Here is a 23735-nt window from a genome sequence, read left to right as displayed (position 1 = left end):
CCCCGAGAATAAGCCCAGGAGCGAAAGGTAGGCAAACAGGGCGCCGCTTACACATGCACGGCGGGGGGAGAACAGCAGTAGCACAGCGCGCGCCCACCCCGGCCAGGCCCGGCCCAGCAGCCGCACACCAACCCGGTGGGTGTTTTTGTTTCATTTTCCGGCGCGCTTCGAAAACAGATCGCACGGTGGTGCGCGGCGGCTGCTGCGGGGGACGGCTCCAGCAGGGGGGGGGGGGGGGGGGTCGCCTGGCCCGCATCATTATTTAACCACACGCTGGCGCCTTTTAATTTCGCTGAATTATGAGTGAGGCGGGTCCGCACAACAACATTCCGTGAACATTGACGATGAACCCGGTGAGGGGCAACAGTGCGCAGAGTGCTGATGATTAATGCAGCAGTGCGGCGGAGCGAGCGCACGGGCATATCGGGAGAGAAGGCGGGCCGGGAGAGGCAGCGAGACCTTTTGCCGCCACGACATGCGTGATGGGGAGAGTCAGTGAGCATCTCCGGGAGAGGAAAGGGGGGGGGGGAGGAGATACGTGTGCTGTGGGTGGCGGACGGGGCGTGCCTCATGGCAGCAAGCGAGGCTTGGCTGCTACTCTCCATGGAATGAACACTGTTAAAAATGTTTTTGTGATTTACCAGCACTTTTACGATAAGAAGAGCAATTACTGTGAAATCACAACACTTCTTTGAAGTGAAAAATAGTGCATTTCCTTAAGTCAATCAATTATGGACAACGAAGAAGAGTTGTGATTTCACAAAGAGTTCTGGCAATTTTTTTACAACGAATTCTTCGTGAAGTTCTCACTTTCTGTTCAACAGTGAAAGAAAGAAAACGCGGATAGGTAAAGAACCCTATTTGTCATAACTTCGGTTTATCCGTTTCTTCTTTTCCGGACAAATGATAAAGTTCTTTTATTTGGAAAAAAGAAAACATGTACTGAAAAGTATACGGGATCATCCAGAAAGTACGTCCGTCATTCGCCGTGACGAAACTGACGAGTTCAGCTTGTGCAAACTCACATAGCGCCTGGTAGGCAGGCAAATTCTTCTGTGCGTGCAGTGCATGCATGTACCACGGGGTGGCCTATCCCGAGTGTCGCAGGCGCCGAGCTTCCGTACTTTGCCGAATGAGCCTTAAAAAAATTGGACATACTTTCTGGACGATCCCTGCAAGAGAGAAAGTTCTCACATAAATGTGGTAACATTTTATCGCAATTTTTGTGGGAAAAACAACAGTTCCAGTGATACACTAAGCCTTGAGAGAAGAAAAAGTTATTTTAGTGATAGTTTTCCCTTCCACCAGGTCCAGGTTCACCGCATCTAGGGAACGGCCAGCAGGGCCAGCAGCAGTGCTAGCAGGGGCCCTGAGAGGACCTGGGTAACAACATTATTGTTTTAGACAGAAGTTGAGCGGCGCGGCGGCGGGCCAGGATGCGAGGCGGGGAGTCGTCGGCAAAGTCGGAGTCGGAGAGCACTGGAAAATCATACGGGACCAAGTAGGGAGGGGGGCCGAAGGGCTCTTCACTAGATTAAGCAGCGCACACAAGTAAAGTTTCAGTCGAGTGCCCATAAGCGCTCCTGTTGATGTTGTAATTTTTTAGTGGAAAAGCAGGCAGAAGTTCATAATTTGACACAGAAGTGCCCCATGACGTGATGTTTCACCGTTTAAGTTGAATAAAGAGTAAAACTTTTGGCAGACTGGAGTTAAACACTCAAATGAAAAGTTGGGCTACGTCATTCTATCGTTTTTACAGTGATGTTACTTACTGTTGCTGAATCTGTCTCAAACCGATTATTTAATGAAATAGATTGTTTCTTATGGCAATTTATAACTTTTATAAAGAGTTCTTTACGTCGTTGCACACCCCTGAAAGCAGGGAACTGATTAGAGAAAATTGAAAAAGGATCGACCCGCTAATCGTTTGATAAAGGCGAGATAAAGGTCAGCCGGGACTACCAGGCCACGAGGGACACCGAGAGTGGAGCGTTTCATTAAGTATCGGGATCTCCAAGTTAAATAATAAAGTTTGAAATGAAATGGGAGGGAGGGGCTGGAAGGGGAAAAGGGGGGGGGGGGGGTTACCGTGGGTGGTCTCCATAGCAGCCGCAGACATGGAGCCGATATCGCAAACCCAGTGGGGCCGAGGCTTAGGCCCCATGTCGCAGATAATCCACGGGAAGCTCTGCTGGTAAGCAGGAGGGGAGGGGAGGGGGCGGAACTGGGAGGAAGCAGAGGCTGGGACGACTGACGGGCGCTGGCAGAGATGTAATTAATCTCATTCGAGGTCATGACAAACATAACGAAGCTCGAGAACGAACGACGCGATCTGGCCCGGGGCGGCGGCGGCAGCGCGCACAATCAATACGGCGCGCGGGTGGAAAACAAAGAGAAAGCTATAGGAAAATAGAGCCGTTGGGAGAGGGAGGGAGAATACACGGCAATCTGGTGTGAGAGATGAAGACCCCCGCTGCACCCAGAGAGTCAGCCAAAAAAGGAAGTAAGGAAAGTGTTTCCTAGATTCAAAAATTCTTTCAAGCAAAGGGAACAAAGTCATACAATGAAGAACTTGCCTATCTTAAGGCATTGTTTCCTTTTCATTAAATCCGACAATCTCCTTTGAAGTGAGGTATAAAATTTTCCTTATCCTCAAATAAGGAAAAAAATTCTTTTAATCTTCAATTTAAGAAAACAATTTTCTGTGGGTTTGCAGGAACAAGAAGTGACGAGAAAAACACTGTGCAGCAGTGAGCAGTACTGCGGGGGGCGGGGTCCGCAGTGGCACTGCGCTTCTGTGAGCCACCCGTCACACCCACATCGACCTGCGGTACCGCCACGCCCCGCCACGCCCCGCCACGCCTCGCCACGCCCGGGGCGGGTACAGGACAGGTGCAAGACCGTTTCGCGGACACGCGGTTTTCACCAACCAGGTGTCTCACTACAAACACCGCGCGTATACAATCAAAGACTCGCCGGCCGGCGCTGGACCCCCTGATCTACGGTGGTCTACGGTGGTCCAGTGCTTGGTCATACTCAAAGTGAACTCCGTGGGTCGTCAGATACAATCAGAAACTTTTCGAGACGAAAGCTGTGTGACAACGCCAGCTTCGCATGAGAAATGAACGGTGTCCCGTCGCACTCTGCGTGTTGCTACGAGGAAGAATGTTATCGATTTGAATTAACGCACAGTACACAGCACACTTCCCTCCCCGTCCCGACCTTGCCGACACGAGTTCCCTCCCATTCTAAACAAAACCCCTCGGTTGCTCCCTGGTTGGCGAGCGCGAGTCGCACACACCACCCGGGCTCACTCAACCTCGCCGCGCCCCGCCGCGCCCCGTCAGGCGCCGCTGATCTGATGCCCCCTCTCCCCCTCACATCCATACTGCTGCAACCAAAATAGCAGCGGCGCTTTTGCTGCAGCCCAGCCACCCTGCTCGCCGCCTCGCGACTTAACGGGGAGCAATCCATGAGGGAGAGGAGACCTTTTTGCGCTGAACAGGTTGAACGACGGATGGGAGAGCATGGGGGTAGCAGGTGACCAAAGACAAAGGGGGGAGGGAGGGTAAATCAACTGCCAGGGATAGAGGGGCCATGGGGAAGGAGGGCGCTGTCCACACAAAGCGAGCGGTGCGGCAGCGCCAATGCTAACAGAGCAGCAGCCTCTCCCGGCGTTGACTATGACGACCCCAGAGAGGGGAGGGCGGGAGGAAGGAGAGCAGCAAGTTTACTTTGGGTTAAGTGTGCGACAGAGCGAGAGAGGGAGAGAGGGAGAGCAAGGTAGACGAGCTGCAAAGGCAGGCCGCCGCGGCAGTGCAGGATAGGAAGGGACGGCAGCGCCGAAAAGGTAGAGGGAAAGGGGGGGGGGGGGGGTGAGTGAGAGTCGAGCGAGTCGAGGATGAAAGGAGATTTAGACCACGCGGTGGGGACACCTCGGACAAAACGGCCCGCCTAGGAAGGAGGGACTTATACAAGTCAGCCTTTTTTGCGGTCATGCGGCGACATCAACAACAAATATTTTTTTCAGGCCTTCTGCGCAGCGTGGCGGCAAAACGCACCGACAAGCCGCAGACGACAGAAACGAAATCTACAGGAAAAGTATAGACAGTGTTGAGGATTAGGATGTCGCGCCATGTCCCTGATCTCATCGAGTATGGCTCAAAAACAACAAAAATTGAGTTTGGCAGAATTTTGGTGGAAGGGCGGGGATTCAACGAGGATTCAAGCGTGGTTTCGACGCCCAGGATTCACGTTACATCCACACGGTTTTGACTACTTTTGAACCATATTTCAACGTGACATTCACAAACATGTTAAAAAATTATGTATCCGACAACATTTTATGCGGAACTTCCGCGGGCTGAGAAAAACATGCAAAGTTTAGCGATTTCAAAACCTTCCGCCGTCACGCAGTCCTTGTTCAAACTGGAGCCCCAAATAAGGAAAGGCGAAGAAAGAGGCAAATTTGGTCTGATGGTCAGAATTCGGGGGAAAAGGGGGGGGGGGCAACGCCAACAGTCTCTAAGACGAAAGGATGGTTAAATTTGTCTGTTTGGTGTACACACAGCTCGGAGAACACGAGTGCGTTTGGACTGCTTACACAACAAGGGTTGGCGAGGTAAGCACCCTTTCAAAGCGAAGCACAGGATGTAATTACAGCCGTGCAATGAGGCCGCTGGAGCTGAAGCTGGAGCTGAAGCTGGAGCTGAAGCTGGAGCTGAAGCTGGAGCTGAAGCTGGAGCTGAAGCTGGAGCTGAAGCTGAAGCTGGAGCTGAAGCTGGAGCTGAAGCTGGAGCTGAAGCTGGAGCTGAAGCTGGAGCTGAAGCTGGAGCTGAAGGCTGACCTGTTGCTGGGGCCGAGGGTCGCCGCCCCGCAGCGGGCCGCCCCACCGCGCGCACAACTTTTTAATCAAGTTCCGCGGACGGACGGGACGGAGACACTCGAGAAGCCACAGGGGGGTTCGGTGACCCGACCTGCGTGGATCGGGATCATCACACCCCACCACGCGGGGGCGAGGCGCAAGGGGAGAGCAACAATTTCTTTCATCAAACTTTTAGTCTGGCGCACTCGAATCTATTAATCCTTCGTGTTGTTCGGCGAGTCAGAGCCAGATGGAAGCGGAGAGGTGTGATGGGGCTGGGCTAGGAGCCTGCCAAAGGTAAGCCCGCAGGATTTAAAGTCGGGAACTCTCAACAAAACTCTTGGGTAATGGATGAGAATCGTCCACCTGGCGGCCTGACCCTCCGCCGCCCGCAGCCCGCCAGCGGGGAAAGGGGGCGTAAGAAACTGAGGGGGCAGGGGGCAGGGGGCACGGTGACTGTAGGCGCGGCCCGGGTACGCGCCCCTCATCCTGCTGCATTTTACATTCCAAGTCTGAGTTTCGCAGCGCAGCGCCATTGCCTAGCTCCGGGTGCCAGGGGAGGGTTGGGGGAGAGAGAGAGGGGGGTGGGGGGATAACTTGATGAGAAATCTAAAATAAGAGCCCTTTGGCCTCGCGGAGCACAGAGGCAGCAGAGCCGCGGGACACTGGGGGTTAAAACGTCTACAAAGGACAAGGCTGCGCAGCAGGGTCGCTGTATCGAAGCCCTGGGTTCTCCCTTTGCCCCTCACTCCCTTTCTCTCGGTGGACTGAATGAATTGTGCATTTCGACAGAGCAAAAAGTGGCGAGGTGGCGGAGGTGAGAAGAGCGGGGAGAGAAAAAGGCGCTCGGAAAGGGTCGAATTTCAGCCCAGTTCCGCAGAGCGGCTCGTCACTGCCACACCCTTGGAGGAGCCCCCTCCTCCCGCGCAACAGCCCACCCCTTCGGCCCCTCCATCAGATCAAAGAAAGAAGCACAGGGCGCTGTACAGATCTAATCCAATCCGGAAACCACAGCGGCAAAAGACCATACGCAACGACCACCCCACCCTGCCCCGCGTGTAACAGCCGAGAGTAACGGGCGTGCCAACGACTGGCATCGATCCAGTAGGCTGAGCAAGACAGGCGCGGGGCGGCGGGGCGGGGTGGGGAGCGGCGGGGCGGGGCGGGGCGGGGTGGGGCAGAGCCGGCCACCGAACGCCCCGAGCGCACGCCCCATGTACAACGGCCTGGGTGTAGGCTGGTGCCTTCCCCGGGGAGCGGGCGGGGACCATAGCTGGCTCGGCTGGGGGTGGCGTACTGGGCCAGGAGGGGGCACGGGGTACGCGGCCTAGGCCGCACCCCACACTGCCGTCGACGCAGTCCTCCTCCCACTCTCTGTCGAGTGTCGTGGTGTCGCGGTTGTGAACACTAAGTGAGGTACGATCGCCGGCCGAGACTTGTTGCGGTATGGACTTGTTGCCGACGAGGACTCGGCCGGGGCCGCCGTTGAACGCAAAGACTGCAAGGGTTTGGGACCCCGCAGTATGCGGCGGCAGCTGGCAACCAGTTGTGAGTTTGCAGCCGACACACACCCGACAGCCTACATCCACAAAACCGAAATCTCTCGGCTGTTACTTGCAGAGCCGAATGTTGTACTTTCCCGTATGTTAGAACAAGAGACTGGCGCCAGGTGGCGGGTCTGCCTGAAGGGGGCCCAGGCCCAACTACCGACGGTCCAGATACGAGCGGTGCAGGTGGTTCATTTTGTACCAGTTTCAATGAAAACCAAATTCGCAATAGGCGTCAGAACAATGCAGATTGCGGTCGAAATGCGTAAATTCGGAAGCTATGGCTTTTGTGGGTGTGACGTGAGGGGGGGGGGGGGTCTTTAAAATGGTCGAATTCTAAACAGTGTTTCTGGCCGCAGCAGCGAGGCCTACGGGCCTACCTCTATCCTATCGGGACCACACCACCACCACCGCCGCCACCACCGCCGCACTCGCGCTTACGATGAAAATGCTTTAAGCCGGCGGCGCCCCGCCGCGGCCCCGAAGGATTATGTCAGCTTTGAGACCCCGACGTGGAAGGGCAGAGCCGTGTTCTGGAGGGGCGGGGCGGGGCGGGGCCGCACCCTGGGAGTGTATATAATGCCTCGAGGTGGGGTGCACGACGGCAGCACGGCACATCGCAGGCCCCACCCCACCCCTACCCCCGCCACGTGGACCCCCGACCCGACCCGACTGGACCCCACTCGTGGCGGCGGGGCCAACAAAGTTGGCACAAATTCTCGACGAGTTTCCGTGGCGGTTTGTGCCCGAGGACAAAAGGGCCGGGGATATGAAACACGGACAGAGAGGCCATTATTTTTCTCCCGGGGCCCGGAGGGGGGCTCACATTAAATGTCGCACGAGGCCCCGCTAATACTTGGCGTTCCGACGCGGCGCGCCGGCCACGGGCCTGACCCGAACGGCATTCCCCAGAGGATAAGCGTGGCGATCGAACTGGAAGAAAAAACGCGAATATATTGGCAATTTTGACAGTAGTATCAATAGGGCATTTTTTTTCTCTAAATAAACAAAATTCTCAACGTGTCTTTCTTTCTTTTTCTGCCACTTTACTGTCAACCATCTAAAACAAAGGGGATTCGTTCATTCATTCTCTCATGGTGCGGCGGGCGTGTAACGACGAGGAGCCGCGATCTGATGCGACTATGACCGTAGTCCGGCCGTACGGCGCGCTGGTAGTTTTTCGCTCCGAGCTCCTCACCTCCCTCACCTTTGATTTTAGAGGCTCGACTGTCGGGTCGAATAAAGAACTGCGCTAGGAGACAGTCCACTCGTGAAAACTGGAGACTGCTCCCTCAGTACTTTTCACGGTAAAAATAGTTTCTCGTGTTTCAAGACCTGGTGGTCGTGGGTGGATGCCATTGGCGTTCTCCACACTTAAAAATTCTGTACCCAGAAACAGAATTCAGACAGATCGTCCTGTACTTACTGTTTTAATTTTTAACAGTGCATAAGATCCAAGACCGGGTCGTGAAATACAATAAAGATTTTTTACCGTGATTAGGACGCCCTGAAAGTGGCGACCCGAAAACATTTCGACATCTCTTTGCCCGAGAGCCGCAAAACAAATACTACGTCCGATTCCGATGTCCAGCAGTCCGTTAATGGATTCGTTGGGGGAAAGGGGGGATAAGGGGGGGGGGGGCTTAATGCCTCCCCTACGCATTATGCCCCGTGACGTCACACTCGCCCTGCGACCAGAGGGTGGGTCGGGGCGGCGGGCGGGCGTGGCCAGACACCCGCGGGCAGCGCGGCGGCCCCGGACAGAGCGAAAAAATTAAAAACTCCCGCTGGGGTGAGCTTTGTTTGGTCCTTTTGCGCTCCACTCTGCGCACGCGCATCCGAACCCAGCCGCTCTAAGTAGAGCCGGGGCCATAACGAGTTGCCCCTCATTAAATCGTCCACCGCACGATGATAACCACCAAATAAATTATTAATGAGTTGGGTAAAGAGAAAATATTAGACCCCGGCGCTTCTGAAATCAGGCCTCCAGCCGTCAGCAATGGGGTATATTCATAATGAAAAAAAAGGGGGGAAGGGGTGCGACGAAACGCCGCGCCGCCGCGTCGCCGTCTGGGAGAAGTTTGCCCCCCCCCTTTCTCTCTCACTCTCTCTTTCTCTCTTCCTTTTTCTGTACGCGGCAACTCGGCTGGAAGGGCGACACGACACGCCCTGGGAGGAGCACAGCGATAGCGTCCTGCACAGAGGTGTCCGCACAAAGGGCGAGGACGACAGGATACTGTTCTTACTGAAGTTAAGATTCGGTTCGTCGTCAACGCGTTGCATGCTGTAGCGCGATCGACAGGGGCGGCAGGTGAAGGAGAAGAAATTCCCAGGACGAGATGACTACTCACGTCCCCCGGCCCCCACTTTACCTCCGCTCCACCTGCATTTGCCCTCGAAACACTTGGTATATTCTACGCACAGCGAAATCACCTTCGCTTCGCTTCATCCTGACCTTCTCCACCTACTCCAGACAGCGCCCCCCCCCCCCCCCCCCCCCCCCCCCCCCCCCCCCCCCCCCAAACGGCGTTTTTCCTCTCCGAAAGGAGACCCAAGCGCAGCAGCACCCTGCAGTTGGGCTTGAAACCCGAGCCTGCGTCCTCTGAGCCCGGCGGAGCCTGGTCCGGAGGACCCTGAGGGGCGTACCGGATGCCAGCCGGGGGAAGAGGACCCGTCCGGAGCAAGGGGCGCAAAGGCTCGAGCCTCCAGGGCCTCCAGGACTTCGTAGCCGGAGCGGAGCAGCCGCACCCAAAAAAAACTGTGCTTTGGATTTTCAGAAAAACTTTGACTGTGACATAAAAAAATCTAAATTAAATTCCTTTTTACTCTACTAACCCGATCTCAAAATAGTGCCGTTGTTCCCAGGACTAGAAACAAGAACACAGATTATTGGTGCCGGCTGATCATCTTCCGGCTTTCCGGCAGGACTAGGGTGTCAACGAAAGACACGAAATGCACTTTCAAAGACCATGAAAAACAATTTTATCTTTACTGGGTAATTAGACAGGAGATGCCAATAAGACCATTTTTAAGTCCACCAGTAAGGTTTGACAAGCTAGCATGCGAACAGGACTTCCTGATAAGAAGGCAACCTCTATCTTATCTCAATAAGGAATGTTCAGCAACTCACTGCTAACTCTACAAAAACTGTCAAAACATTTTGATCCATACCTTACACAGATGTAGAAAAGTTAGAAAATCTAGTTATTTGCTACCTGGACTTACATTTTTCTTCAACTAATCGTATTTAGAACTACTCAAAGACAATACTGTTGGAAATTTTTGGAAACAACTCTAACTGGTAGTAAAACATATTCTTTGAAAATGAATACAAACAAATTATTAAAAAAACATCACTAAAATTCCGTGGATTCTAAAATTAACAGCAGTGCAAGAAACGAGTAATATTACTCAAAAAAACGACAAAGAAATCGTTATTTACTTGAGCTGCTCAGCACATCATATGTGACATGTTTGCCAGGGTGCCAAGGCACTCCGCGTTTTTGAGGTTAGAGAAGGTAGCATACATCAATGTTTACAGATCGTTGTTCGGCACCAAAACAAACAAAAATTTTGCACTATCACTACAGGTTATGTGGGGCGGAAGTGTTCACTTTATCACTTTCACCACCGTGTAAAATAAAATTGTCAAGCAGTAATAACAGGACACAAGCGCGTCAAAGCAGAGGGAGGGGGAGGGCTGGAGGAGCGGTTCAGTGATACGAAACCCAGTTGTTGTGGTGATGCTGATACTCACACTACCATGCCATAGGCCCCTTCTCCTATGTACGCCAAATTTGTGTAGCGCGGTCCGACCTCGAAAATTTGGCCGCGAACCACCTCCGCGTTCCCTTTCGCACCCGCAACACCCGTGTTATCCGCCGCCATTTTACTCTTTACTGAGTGATCTGCGGGAAAGCAGAAAGCTTTTGCCCCCCACCCCCTTCAATCTCACCCCCTTCCCCCAAGGCTCGTCGCGGGCTCTTTACATGATTCAGAACAGGCATCGCCAAGCGTTGCCAAGCAAGCCAACACCAGTAAACACAATGAACTTACTTTGAGATTTGTTAAACAGACTGCTAAAAAGTTTCTTTGTATTTTGATAAAAAAAATGACATGAACTATCAATAATTTCAACAATTTTAAGTTGTTGATGTAGTGTAATATATTTTTTAGTGCTAGTTTTCTTTTGTGGGTTGTCTATTTTCTATGATGTCTGTTTCTGCTTCAACTAGGGTTTTTAAGAGGTTAGAAATTTCCTCCTGTTTTGGAATTCTTTTCGGGAAATCGTTGTTTGACATTTACAGAAATTGTGTTTGTTTTTATCTCAGTACTTTCCAGTCTAATATAAGGTCAAATTTCAACGTGTCCTATCATCAATATGGTATTTGCAGGAGTTGTCCTTCGACACGCATCAAGCATTACACCAAAACAGCTTTACAAGCGACTGCTTCGCGACTGTGAGAAACTGCCTAAAGAAGCTCAAAAACACTACAAAAATGCTGTGAAACAGGTAAAAAGCAGATGTCAATGATGTCAAAAATTTACCTAATTCTAATGCCATACACCTCAAGTGCCATAAAACGTTTTCTTTCCCTTCCCTTCTCATAGAGCTTCTTACAACATGTTGAGGAACCTGACCAACAAAGGGTTCAAGACATCATTGAAAAATCTTTGAGGGATGCTGAATGGATTTTGTCAAAGGTATGTTTTTTTTTTTTAAAATGATTACTATTTGAACGTTGACATAACTGCTGATTAGTAAATCATTTTATTAATTTCTTTTGTTTCAGTATTCTTCAAAGAAGGCATAATTTTGCTGATTAGTTATATACAGTATTTGGTCTGAAAAATTGTATGTTGTAGTAATGGAGGCCACCAAAGTAAAAGCCTGGAAAGTAATAGAAACTGTTTCAGAGGATGTATCTAAAGACCAGTTTCTGAAGGCTGTTGACATTTGGTGTAACAACCCAAGATCTGTCAATCAAAGAGTTCATAGCTCTATAACTTTGTTGAATAGAAAGCTGCAAGATAGCTATACATTGGATAATTTTATTTTCAATACTCTAAATTATGCAAAGGATGTCTCAAAATTTACCTCAGATGAGTTTCATATTTTGTTGGAAGAGCTGGGATTGACTGGTGTTTGTAGTGAGAGTAGTTTTTCAATTGATGTAACTTTAAAGAAGCTCTTGCCAAAGAGTAGCAAACATTTTGGAGTTTCATTTGAATTGGTTATAATAGGTAATATTCTTCTCTCGCATAGATATCTGATTTTTGTATACATGTAAGTTTACTCGACCAAGGTAAATAAGATCACGTGGTTTTACAGATCACGGTGCTGGCTGGGCGCTCTTCATTGGTCTTCCTGTGGTTCAAGGAGTGTCCCTTGTACCAAAATTTCCATACAGATTACATTATGATAGTGCAAACATTAACTTGGAATTACTTCATGACCAAGACATTTCAGACCCAAGTGTGCTGTGGCTTAAATCTCATTTACTACCACAACTGCAAAAATGGGCCTCTTCTCATAGAGACCATAATGATGATTCTGATAATTCTGATGTTGTTCTTCCTGTCAAATCCCATGGGTTGATCTCTGCAGAAAAATATGTTGAACTTTATCAAACTTTGAAGGCAAAATATGGACAACAGATGGTAAAGGTAAGAAAGTATCACTGCAGTTGTACATTTTTTATCTGTTTTAAATCAATTTTCGCCTATTTCATTTTATTAAGCATTCACAGCCTTTTTCTTCTTTTTTTTCAGATTTGGCCAGAGTGCACAGATCCTACTAAATATGTCTACGAAGATGTAGCAATAGCATCATATATTCTCCTTCTGTGGGGGGAGCAAAAACCTGTATCATATGTTGAATTGGGATGTGGAAATGGTCTACTTGTACATATACTCAACAGTGAAGGGCATAAAGGAGTAGGCATTGATTTACGCAGTCGGAAAATATGGAAGATCTATCCAGAAAGTACAAAACTTGAAGTAAGAGGTTTCATTTTTGTAATTTTTAACCAGCAGACAACATTCTCATTTAATCATATAGAGGGAATAAAATGTGTATCTGTACATTTCAGGTTCGATCGATCACACCCTCGGACAACTCTCTCTTCCCTGATGCTGAGTGGTTGATAGGGAATCATTCTGATGAACTTACCCCATGGCTCCCAGTTATTGCCGCTCGTAGTTCCCAAACTTGTAAATACTTTCTCCTGCCTTGCTGTCCTTACGACTTTGATGGTCTCAAATATAGACGTAAGAATTCTCATGTAAGCCAGTATGCAGACTTCCTAATGTATGTTAAGCAAATTTCAGAAAAGTGTGGTTTCAAAACTGACATTGATAGAATGCGCATTCCCTCAACTAAGAGGATTTGCCTGGTAGGAAGAGATCGAACATACAATCTACAAGAATGGACTTCCATAAACTCAGGTATCAATCAAATAATTGAAGATGGGTGCAGGAGGAAAACAGAGCCAGAAGAAAACAGATCAAATGATGGTAGCAATAATGATAATGAGTGGGTGGCAGACTTCAAGCCTCGTGAAGCTATTGAAAAAGTTAGAAACTGTACTCAACTTGATCAAACTTTAATCAATGAGATTGTTACACTGACTGCTAAACATCTACTTGTAAAACGTCGAATGCAGTCCCACCCTACAAATCCTAGCAGAATATGGAATGCAGGTGGTGTTGCTGGTTTAGGTGATATTATTCCACTTATAGGAGCAGAGAGACTGAAGAAGTTGAAAAGTGAATGTGGTGGTTTGCAAACCTTACTGAAAAATCATCACCAGATCTTCTTGGTTGAAAAGGGAAAAGTTCAGTTTCGTCCTCCAATTCTTCTTTCAGATATAACCAACAAAAGTAAAATCAAGGTAAAATCAAAACCTTGTTGGTTTTTTGAAAATCATCCTGATGGCTGTTTGTTAGATGAATCAGAATGTGCATTTAAGCATGAGTAAAATTATTGTAAATATGAAAAAACTCAAATCTATGTAAAATAACAACTTCATAACAGTAATTAAAGGCTTCCTTGAAAGTAGATAAAAAAATAAAGCAATATGACAATTATAAGGATATTTATTTACAACCACCTTCAATTAATACATGTTCTCAAACCACCAATTGGATTAGACTATAATAAAATGGAGTATTAGCTTTTTCATCTAAGTATTAACAATATCACAGAGGGAAGGAATGGTCCCAATTCCACTAGAAATACAAAAAAGTTCCATAACAGAAAAATGCATGTGACATTAAACTAGCTTGCAGTAAGTATTATACAAACATTGTCTGGAAATCTTCTGCACCGGGTGTGGTTTAACTAACTGACAGAGCGAGCAATGCCCTGTCGGTTGCCTACATTAAGGGAGTTTGTAGCACAAATTGCCTACCTTCCAGTTTCAGGGGCCCCACTGAAAGCCAAATATAAACTAATTTGACGTCAACCATTTCAAAACTGAACTTGGAGGATCCCCCCCCATGAAACCGAGCCTGTGCTGCATCAACAATATCAATAATGGCAAGAATACACAAAAAATAACTCAAATATAACATCTCCTTACACTAATAGTGTTCATGCATAGAGCATTACCTACAATTTAGACAGTTGAAATGACCTCTCTGGGCCACGAATTAAGCGGCTGCGACTCTGCCAGATACTCTAGATAGAATGATATCAGATTAATAAAGCTCTAAAGAAAACCAAGCAGCCAACAACACACTTCAATTTGACATGTATTACTACCTGATAGTTCAGCTCAAATCCTCTTCGTTTGGATATTTCCTCAATCTCTTGGGCAATATTTTCCTGGGTGGTGCCCTTTACATCAATGAAATAACAATTGGATGATGCATAGTGACAAGAAATAGCCTTACGAAATCCCTGGAGAAAGAGGTGAAAGTATGGAATCATATAGCAATATGGATATTGGGATATGTATCATAGTACAACATCACTTCATCAAAATACCTTTGTCAAATTAGGACCAGAGCCATGGATCAGAAGAGGATGGAAAAACACAGTGTCCCCTTTGTGCATAGGCAACATTACTTTGGGAAAATCATCATGACCTAGCACACCATGATATGCTTTATTAACACCTCCCTGAGACAAATAGTAAATTGTATAGTTCACTGTTCAGGTAAAAAATAGATAGAAATGCATTTAATTTAGTTATTTATGATGCATTAATTGATTCACCAACCTCCCAATTTGGATAGTCATGCTTCTGGAGACTACCCTTATGTGTTCCAGGCAACACAAACAAGCAACCATTTTGCTCTGTCACTTCTTCCATAGCTGTCCATGCAGCAACAATACGGTCAGCTGGGCGAAAAGGAAAATAATGCAAATCCTGAAAGTCATATTAAAATTAATAAATTTACTTAGCTAGATTAAAAATCAATACTGATCAGTAGTCTACCTGATGAAGCGGATGAGTTGACGTCATCTTTCCGGAATCTGGTGGCTTGTTGATAAGCATAGAGTGAATAGCAGTAATATATGGACCAGTGAAGCATTCCACATAGTCTAAAAGCTGGACAAAAACAGTAAATTTATAACTTTAAAGTATTCTACTTTTAAGTAATATTACTTATAATCCTACAGATATGACAAGAAAAGTCAAACTACACTCACCTTCGGATGAAGAATATACTTCGAGAAGACATCTTCCCACACAATGTCTTGAACTTTGTTGAAAAGATATTCACCTTTAGCACCAGTTTTGGAAAGTGATACATCTTTCATCAGAGTCATGAGACCTCTATCAACTTTCCCTTCACAAATATCGACAAATCTCTTCCTATTGGGCGTATCATGGTAAACTTTATTTAGTACAGTGAGAAAATATCAATACAGAGCAACAGGTTGCCATATTTACCTGCACTCATCAAGAAGATCATCACCAATAAGCTTGGGAATGACAATGAATCCGTTTTCATCATAAAACTTTCGCTGGTCAGGGGAGAGAAGAGAGTTATCAACGGTGTACCGAAAGCCAGATGGATAAGGGCTTGCAACAAGACCACTGGTTGCCATATTGTCGTCCTGTTCACCAAAAAAAAAGTCTTAATTACAAACATTGGAAAGCAGTAGGAAAACAAATATCTTTCCCCAGTAGTGCCTATTGCACTTTTTACGCGCATTACCGCATTTAATGATCCGAAAATGTGTTACCTATATGTGCTAAATGCCACTGGGTGCTACTGGAGTTGACCAAGGTCTCGTCTTAAAATGAGCTCAACAGCCAGAACTAGCGTGCATTTGTGCATTTACACCAAGATATCGTCGGAGCTGATCAAAGACCACCCGTTATCATCTGAGATAAACAAGGAGGCAAAGAATAATATAAAAAAGGAGGTTGTTACTGTTTACATGTGACCAGATAACGCTGAACTTTACAATGTCATAGTGTTTAAAATTAAATGAGATACATACTAAACGTCACTATTTTTCACACCGATATTAAACTTACTTATTCCAAGTTCTGGATAAGCATAAAATCCTAGTTATCATCGTACAGTACAAGGAAAAATAATAACCCTGGGAATGAAAGCGGGTGACGGTGCATCAGGACAGATCAGGAGACATATGACAGATGACAGTCAGCAGACGATGACACTGCGACTGCGATTAGCGTTCTTTGCCTGCCAATACCACCTTTGCCAGCTGGTGTGGTGTGGTGTGTGGTCTGTGGTGCTTGCTTGCGGTGAGTACTGAGTGAATGAATGAATGAATGTAATTTTTCATGTGGTTAACCGGCTGCGTACGCGGATAATATACGCACTCTCGTGAGGTACTTGAAAAATTTTAACTACTTTAAAATTTTCACCCTGATGCATGCTGAGAAACGTTACAAAAGATCAATGTTTCCAAGTGTACTTTTTGTTTTGTTGCAGTAAAAGAAGAACTTTTCTTTCCCTGGAGCGATGTCTCTCGACAGTATTCCCAAAGATTTGCGGCAGTTACGGGCCTGTTTGAACTGCTCTTTAATTAAGGTTGAAATAATTTTTTAAAAATTATGTCAGTGATGTTACTTGTTCAACGTAATATTGCTTTACAATTTTTGTTTTTATTTCATAGAGCATTGATCAGTTTGAAGGTGATGGTTGTGACAATTGCGAAGAATTCCTTCGCATGAAGAATGACCGAGAAAAGGTTTATGACTGTACCAGCAACAACTTTGATGGGTAATCGGTCTTACTTTGCGGTCTTCCTAGACCTCTAAAATTTCATATTTTATTTTATTTTGGTCAAATATTTATTTTAATATTTTTCTCAACTTAGGATGATAGCATTGATGAGTCCAGAGGACAGTTGGGTTGCAAAATGGCAAAGAATTAGTAAGTTTTTGCTCATTGTTGTGCTATAGCCATTGTGTAACTCATCCTTATTCTATTGCATTGTATTCTACTCTCATTTTGCAGATCGATTTACTAAAGGCATATATGCCATATCTGTTGCTGGCCGCTTGCCTGGGACAATAGTACGTGACATGAAGAGCCGAGGGGCACTCTATCGGACTAGAGATACCAGCAGCCGATAGCATGTCTATTGTAGTTGGATGTGACAGTGATCATGTTAATTCTTCAATTATCTTTACGTTAGGAGTATACAATCTTTACAAGAAATAGTAAGTGCTAAGACTGAACTTAACCCTGTAATTTGTTATATTTATCTTCAAATCATGTTTGTAAATGTATTAGTCATTTCATGTAATGATTGGATACTCATTCTGGAAGATTTATTTGTACTAAAGAACAAGTAAATGTTCATAGTTTTATATGGCAGAAGTATAAACACATTTATGTCTTTCTTTTTCATAATATTATGCATAAATACAATGATCACTGCATAGTCATTGGAATTTGAGCAGTGGTCTGAGATGCTTTATTCCTGAAAAGAATATACTTAATTTCTCATGAATAAACGTTCCAAGTATTATTATTTTTGAATTACATTGCTGGTGACGAAAAAGTTCCCCGGTTTGCTGTTTGAATTCGTCTGCTGGGATGCCTTCCCTTCCACCCAACCAGTGCACGATGGTCAGATGAACGTTCCCCGAAGGCGACGCTGCCGATGACAATATTTTTGGTAGGGGCCCCTGCAACGCGCTGGGTAGGCCAACCCGCCCAGCAGCTGATCGCAGGATGGGCCACCGGCTCCACGCAGCTGTCGGGCGGGTTGGCCTACCCAGCGCGTTGCAGGCGCTATGTTAGCCCAGCTTCATGTTTCATAATTGTGTGCTTGCTTTGGCATGGCTCGCACTCCGGGATGGTTTATAATATCACAATTATCCGAATCGCGGTTTGAGTAGGAGTGTGTGCCGTACGCTCTGGGTTACGGCGGGTTGTTGACCCGCAAGAAGCTGTAAGGCGCCAGTGAGCGCATGCGTGCTGTGGGACTGGGTGAGAAAGAGAACGGGAGGTCGCCAAGTAGAAGGCCAGAACGAGGGCCAGAAACACATTTGACCGAAATGTTTTACAAAATTTTGTTCAACATCACGCAAAAATGAACCACCACCACTATCACCTCCGCACGACCCACCCTTACCGCCACGGTAGGGAAATCCACATCCTGGGTGGGCAGGAAATGAAGGGCGACCCTCCGGGGGGCCCACATGGTAAATTTACTCGCAGGGCTGCTTGAAATTTCCTGTCCACTGTGTCCCAAGGAGAACAGGTTGGTCACTCTAAAGTCATTTCGATGTCAATGACGTCCCTCATAAGCCAAAATGGTGACTAAATGACGCTATTTTGATGTGCCTTGGGGTTGACAGTAAATGACTCGCGTGCGCTTGTCTCAGTCTAATGGGCATGTGAAGGCTATTTACAGCCCGCAATCAGTAAATTTCCTAGCCATGTGCTATTACAGATTCCCGGCTCAATGTGTAGTAAATAAATCATTTTGAATCACTAAATACTTTTTTATTTTGCAGAATTCCACGTAAGTTACGTCCTCGCGAGCCTCCCAATTGACATGTTGCATTAATTTAATAAGAGTCATAAATGTTGTTCATTCGGCGACTATTTTCGGCCTTCGATGAGACCATTAATTCCAATAGGGATCTTCCAGGTTCCATTGAATGGATTAACATTGGACTCCGCCTGGTGCTCCGCTTTGGGGTTGTATCAATCGATCGAGGATGGAGGAAAATATGCTTGAGCTTCGGCCTCTGCCGATATTCTGAAGGGTACTGCTTGGTTTTAGGCCAGACTCGACAAGAAAGGAACCCCGGCTCCTGCATGGAGAAAATATATGACTGTCAGTAGGAATATGGTAAAGGTCCATTTTGTGTCATTGGAGCCCTTACTTGGTGTTGGGACTGATCCCCAGGGCGATCCTCTCGTTGCCCCCACAGTCACTCTGCGGCAGACCATCGCACTTGACGCCCACGATGGAGTTGTTGTTGGCGATAGCGTGTGCGAGGAGCTCGAACGCGAAGCAGTGTGAGCACAAGCCTAGGAGCGGCAGAAACAGGAGTTAACCTTCGCCGCCTGGCATCTTAAAAGGAAATTTTCCTAGTCATGGAAGTAGTGTGTACGAGTCACGAGTAGAATTCCCCAACTTCCCAACTGACCCCCCTGATATTTTTTTTCCTCTCGCGAAGCCGGTCCTCTATCTGTATTCTCTGTTATTGATGACCTTCGCCAGAAATTTGCTGTTTTATTATTTTTGTTACTATGTATGAGAGGGGCAAGCGGGGGGGGGGGGGGGGGGGGGACTTTCGCACGGTGCTGCCGGTGCTGCCGGCGCTCCTGTCACTCCCCCCAAACTACCATACTACCTATCCCTTCCACTCCCCCCCTCTTCCCATGTAATCTTCCGTCTAAAGCAGATTTAATCAGAGCCCCGCAACAAGCGAGCATCGGATTGGATGCTCGGTATGCGTCCAAAAACGAGAGGCGGGCGAGTGTGAGTGTGACAGGGATAGCACTCGGTACGGTTCGAGCGTCTCACTCTCACCCTCACCTATCGTTTTCGGACGCTGCTCGCTCGATGCCGGGCTCCGGATTTATTCTCCCACATTAAGCGTCTCCTCCTCCATCTGACCATTAAACCGCCTTCATTCAAGTCATGTTGCTGTCGACAGCGCGCGAGCAAGAAAGGCGACTGCCTGTCGGCGAATAGCCAAAGTATCGAATGGGAATTCCCCCGGGGCAGGAAGCCGACCCGGCCCGGCAGTGCCCAACCCGCTCGACCCGCTTACCTAGGACGTCGCGGCCGCAGTCCGGGTGCCTGTGCATGCCGCCGTCCACGTAGTAGTCGACGTGGCCCACGGGCTGGACGACACCCAGGTAGCCGCCGTCCGTGTGGATGGCCTCCACGAAGCCCGCGTCGGTCTCGTCGAGGCGCTGGCTCGGGTCCTTCCCCTCGAACAGGGGACCGGCCGGGTCCAGCCCTGCGTCCACCCCTTTGTCAATAAACGACTCAAAAGGCCCCCCTCCCTGGGGTCGTTCAGAAAGTACGTCCATTTTTCTCGGATTCAATTACGGGAGCTCGGCGCCTGCGAGACTCTTGTTAGGCCACACCGCCGCACACGCATGCACGGTGAGCAAGATGTTGCCTACCGTAAGGCGCTGAAGGCGCTATGAGAGCTCGCACGGGCTGAGCTTGGCGATGTAGTGGCGGCGAATGACGGACGTACTTTCTGGATGACCCCCTCCCCCTGGTGGGTAGGTTCGTACCTGTGATCCAGCCCTTGCCCGCCGGGCCCAGCGCGATGCTCCCCGCCACGCCAGCAATCTGCGCCCCCAGGCTGTGGCCGATGATGTGCATGTCGTCCTCGCGCGCACCCCGCTGCTGCACCAGGGCCTTGATGAGCTCTGCGATCTCCGCGCCCGCCATGGGCACCGAGCGCGCCACCGTCAGCGGGTAGATGTGCGAGTCCACGGCGGACCAGTCCACCAGGATCACGTTCACGTCGGCGGCCTGCAGGTATGCTGAATGGAATGGCCAGAAGCGGTTAGGGAAGGGAATGGGTCATCACCTTGTTTCACCGCGTCTATCGGTGCCCAACTCACCATTCTTGACGAGGTCGGAACCTGATTTGGGTCTCGCGTTTGAAGAGTAGCCGTGCGTAATTATCTTAGTTTTCTTTTTCGGGTCGTATGTGGATTGTTGGAGGCTGCTCGAAGCGTCTCGGAGGAGGATTTGCTCTGGGCCAGAACTCTTTCTGGAGCAATGAAATCAGATTCGGTGACGCATAGCCTTTATTTTTTGGGGGGTAGGCAACCTACTCCACTCCGACTGATAGGATGGAAAACCGCCGGGTTTTGCTCAATGCGTCAGCTGGAGTGGAGAGGGTTAGGGTTAGGCTACCTACAACTGCACCTAAAATAAAGAGGCTGGATTGTGGTCCACAAAAATAAGAGCGCAACAGGAAACTACATTGTTGCGGTATCGCAATGTACAAGATGGTACCGGGGTGGTCCGTGCCACGCGTCGGGCGCCGGGCGGGCGGGTTTGTAGCGGCCATGGCACCTCAGGGAGCATAGCCGTTACGAAACTGCCTCGTTCCATGGCACCTGATGGGTAGGCAATACCTTTTGCCTGCAGTGCACGCGTGCACTCGTGCACGGCTGGACGGCCTACCATTATTTTCGCAGGCGCCGAGCTCCTATAATTTGCGAAACGAATCTGAGAAAAGCGGACGTACTTTCTGTACCAAATCCTTACGAGAAGAGGGAGGTAAACCCTTTCGCACTGGCACCGGCGCATACCAAGAAATACCCGATAAATGTTTGATCGAGTGTCTCTTAGGGCAATGACAATTAAGGAAGTCGGCGGAGCCATACCAGGCGGTTGACTCACGCCGCGCACTTTCGTAGTTATACTGAACCGCATGCTGCATACGGGTGCGGGCGGGTTTGCCTATCCTCGCTGCCCACGGCTCCTTAAGGCCCGTGCGAGTAGGCAACCCACCCGTCCGCGTGCATGCGGTACAGTGTAACAAGGAAAGTACGCGGCGTGAGTGAGCCACCTCGTATACTACGTACTACACACGTACATCTACGATACGACAGAGGCGAGATCGGACGTACTCGAGTCTTCTCATCAGGACGCGTGAAGTCGATAAATCAATTCATGCATGTCAGTCTGACTGGACTATTCAACACTTCAGCTGACAGCGTAGTTTTGATGGGAGAGGCCAAAATGATTTACGCCCTGTTCACTTTCCGTCACGAACAAAGATTGCAATCGCATAACGACAGCGTTTAAGCTTAGGTCGCGCTGCAATAGAACATCACACCTGGCTTATCAAATGTGCTCATCACGGCGTAGCGAGCGGTCCTTGCGTGGGGGAAATCCTTTCCTTTTTAACATATAGCGTCAGGCTGTCAAGCCGGAAAGCGGTGGTTTTCATCTCCACATAGATGGTTGTGTAGGCCCATCTCAAGCGCGCGGCAATGTCACCCCAGGTAGCCAGGCCCGCACTTCTTGCGCATTTTAAGCTCATTTAAGGTGCACCAATGCGCCAAAAATGCGCCTCCTAGGCGCGGCTCTGCTACCTCCTGGGACGTTAGCGGATGTTTGCCTACTTTCAGGGGGCATTCGAGACCGACCAGAGAAGGGGGAACCATAGCGTTAAGCCCCCCCCCCCTCACTTCCAGCCAGACTCGCAATGGGCAGTATATTTTGACGTCACGCCACTATGGGTACGCTTCATGACCCGCGTGTGAGTGGGTGGAACAACTTCCTGCTCAGGCACGGCACGTGGCTAATCGAAATGTCATTGGTAGGCAACCCTCCGTACTTCTACGAACCTGGTGAACAAGGTGAACACGATGCCGTCGTTTTGGCCCACCAAGCCCGCGCTGCCGGCGAAGGGAATGTCGGCCCGCGACCAGGAGGCGAACGCGCCCGCATCGCTGTCCGCCGAGCGCAGTGTCGCGCCTCCCGACAATGAAGACGACGGAGCTGAAGGGCCGGACCATCCCCATGGTGCGCTGGGCAGGTCCAGGAATCCCGACCCGAACAAGCCTGAAGCAGCTGGGCCGCTCGGTGGCGTCTCACCGGCAGGGCCGAAGTTCTCGTCATGGTAGCTGTTGCTACTTCTGCTGCTGATGCCTCTGCTGCCGCCAGCGACGGCGCTGTTGCTGTTACTACCGAAAGTAGAGCGCCCGAGCCCAAAACTGGTGGAAAAATCCGCTTGGAACCCTGGCAAAGCGAATTGGAGTCGCAAAGAGTTGGCTATGTTCAGCAAACTGACACCTGGCCAAAAGAAAACAAAACGTTCACTGCGTTTTTCAGAATTGCGTATTATTCATTATCAAATTGTGTCAAAATTGCCTTTTTCGAAAAAAAGCTGTTGCACGACAACTGCTATAATGACAACTTCAAATGTGCGATAAAACTGTTGTAATAAAATGGAATAATGTTTGCTTAAAAACACTTAAAAAGTGCAATAATAATATTTTTGTCGCTGCAAAATGTGTAAAAATTATCGCATAGTTTGGGTGCAAAGATGAATTTCAAGTTAGTGCGATAATTTTTTTATCGCTCCCTCACGTGGAATAAAATGTGGGAATCACATTTTGTGCTGTTTGATGTTATTCCCAAGGAGAACAGGTTTGTCACTTTCAAGTCATTTCGGAGTCTTTGACGTCCCTAGTGACATCCCTCGAGCCAAAATAGTGACTATTTCGTGACTATTTGACGTCATTTTGATGTCATTTTGGCTATCCTGTTCTCCTTGGGTTGTTGCATCAAAGGTTTTAGTGTTCACACAGGGAAATCACGCAAATCGGATAATTGGAAAAAATGTAAAGCCGTATAGAGCATATCGCTCGCTACTTGGGTGCATGTAGTCCTGGTCGTCAAGTAATAGCATTTCTTCTTACCCACAATTATTGTCCACAGCCCAACTGCTCGCGGCGGTCTGAGTAGCATGGTAAATTTCGCACGTGGTTAACCTTGGCTGCGCCGATGATCTCGCATCGATAACATTCACACAGAGATTTGCAATTGTTCACATTTTGTTGCGGTCGCGTGCTGCCATCCACAGCAGAAGCGACACGATACTGGAGCTGTGGACACACGGAGCCGGGCACCAGGTTCCTGGATCCTCGACATGATGAGATCCCTCCCCCCTCCCCACGATAACAGGCAGCGCCGGGTGTAGGATGGGTTGCCTAGCATTCCGGCGGCGTCGCACGGCAGACAAATACAGTATACTTCTGCCTGATACGAGCTTCTCTGTACGTGGTTCGGTACGTAACGCACCCCGGGGCAACTCATATTAACCTAATGTGAAATTCTAAATATGTTAAAATTTGACACTCATTTATTTTCCGCTATC

The 23735-nt window shown here is 48.5% G+C and overlaps 5 protein-coding genes across 11 annotated transcripts in view; 2 read left to right on the top strand and 3 right to left on the bottom strand.

The window, feature by feature from the left end:
• LOC113210891 (mitogen-activated protein kinase 1) overlaps positions 1-10334 on the bottom strand; it is a 33704-nt gene extending 23370 nt beyond the window's left edge. The window contains exons 1-2 of one of the 2 annotated variants that reach the window (XM_052269181.1): positions 10169-10324; positions 1026-1172 (exon numbers count right to left, since the gene is read on the bottom strand). In XM_052269181.1, coding sequence (XP_052125141.1) covers positions 1026-1172; positions 10169-10299 — 278 coding nt within the window. In that variant the 5' untranslated portion in view covers positions 10300-10324. Of the gene's footprint in view, positions 1-1025; positions 1173-10168 lie in introns of both variants that reach the window. The other variant, XM_026429080.2, reaches the window with a different exon arrangement.
• A 112-nt stretch (positions 10335-10446) lies between these two features.
• Positions 10447-13503, top strand: LOC113210887 (probable tRNA (uracil-O(2)-)-methyltransferase). The gene is made up of 7 exons (XM_026429071.2): positions 10447-10658; positions 10806-10924; positions 11023-11115; positions 11205-11655; positions 11744-12078; positions 12184-12411; positions 12504-13503. The coding sequence occupies exons 4-7, from the start codon at positions 11280-11282 to the stop codon at positions 13389-13391; spliced, it is 1827 nt and encodes a 608-aa protein (XP_026284856.1). The 5' UTR covers positions 10447-10658; positions 10806-10924; positions 11023-11115; positions 11205-11279; the 3' UTR covers positions 13392-13503.
• On the bottom strand, positions 13492-16055 carry LOC113210888 (phytanoyl-CoA dioxygenase, peroxisomal). 4 transcript variants are annotated; one of them, XM_052269183.1, is made up of 9 exons: positions 15909-16055; positions 15583-15752; positions 15315-15481; positions 15071-15236; positions 14856-14969; positions 14637-14786; positions 14402-14536; positions 14177-14314; positions 13492-14092 (listed from the first exon to the last, which is right to left on the bottom strand). In XM_052269183.1, exons 3-9 carry the CDS (start codon positions 15470-15472, stop codon positions 14024-14026), a joined length of 930 nt encoding a protein of 309 aa, XP_052125143.1. In that variant the 5' UTR covers positions 15473-15481; positions 15583-15752; positions 15909-16055; the 3' UTR covers positions 13492-14023. The 4 variants fall into 4 exon arrangements, with proteins under 4 accessions (XP_052125143.1, XP_026284858.1, XP_026284859.1 ...); XM_026429073.2 differs by having other exon boundaries at positions 15611-15752; XM_026429074.2 differs by having other exon boundaries at positions 15611-15752; positions 15872-16020.
• Positions 16015-17413, top strand: LOC113210889 (transcription elongation factor SPT4). Of its 2 annotated transcripts, none has more exons than XM_026429077.2 (5): positions 16015-16142; positions 16333-16431; positions 16517-16623; positions 16721-16776; positions 16861-17413. In XM_026429077.2, exons 2-5 carry the CDS (start codon positions 16363-16365, stop codon positions 16977-16979), a joined length of 351 nt encoding a protein of 116 aa, XP_026284862.1. In that variant the 5' UTR covers positions 16015-16142; positions 16333-16362; the 3' UTR covers positions 16980-17413. The 2 variants fall into 2 exon arrangements, with proteins under 2 accessions (XP_026284862.1, XP_026284861.1); XM_026429076.2 differs by having other exon boundaries at positions 16091-16229.
• Positions 17414-18338: 925 nt separating this feature from the next.
• Positions 18339-23490, bottom strand: LOC113210890 (phospholipase A1 VesT1.02-like). Of its 2 annotated transcripts, none has more exons than XM_052269204.1 (7): positions 23278-23490; positions 22201-22648; positions 20458-20609; positions 20122-20376; positions 19644-19835; positions 18747-18894; positions 18339-18695 (listed from the first exon to the last, which is right to left on the bottom strand). In XM_052269204.1, the coding sequence occupies exons 1-7, from the start codon at positions 23324-23326 to the stop codon at positions 18524-18526; spliced, it is 1416 nt and encodes a 471-aa protein (XP_052125164.1). In that variant the 5' UTR covers positions 23327-23490; the 3' UTR covers positions 18339-18523. The 2 variants fall into 2 exon arrangements, with proteins under 2 accessions (XP_052125164.1, XP_026284863.1); XM_026429078.2 differs by having other exon boundaries at positions 18339-18674; positions 23278-23489.
• Between the last annotated feature and the right edge of the window lie 245 nt (positions 23491-23735).

The sequence above is a fragment of the Frankliniella occidentalis genome, unplaced genomic scaffold (assembly GCF_000697945.3).
Source record: "Frankliniella occidentalis isolate FOCC.00 unplaced genomic scaffold, Focc_3.1 Scaffold85, whole genome shotgun sequence".
NCBI lineage: Eukaryota > Metazoa > Arthropoda > Insecta > Thysanoptera > Thripidae > Frankliniella > Frankliniella occidentalis.
Note: the sequence above shows the minus strand (reverse complement) of the source record. Positions and strands in the feature narration are given on the sequence as shown.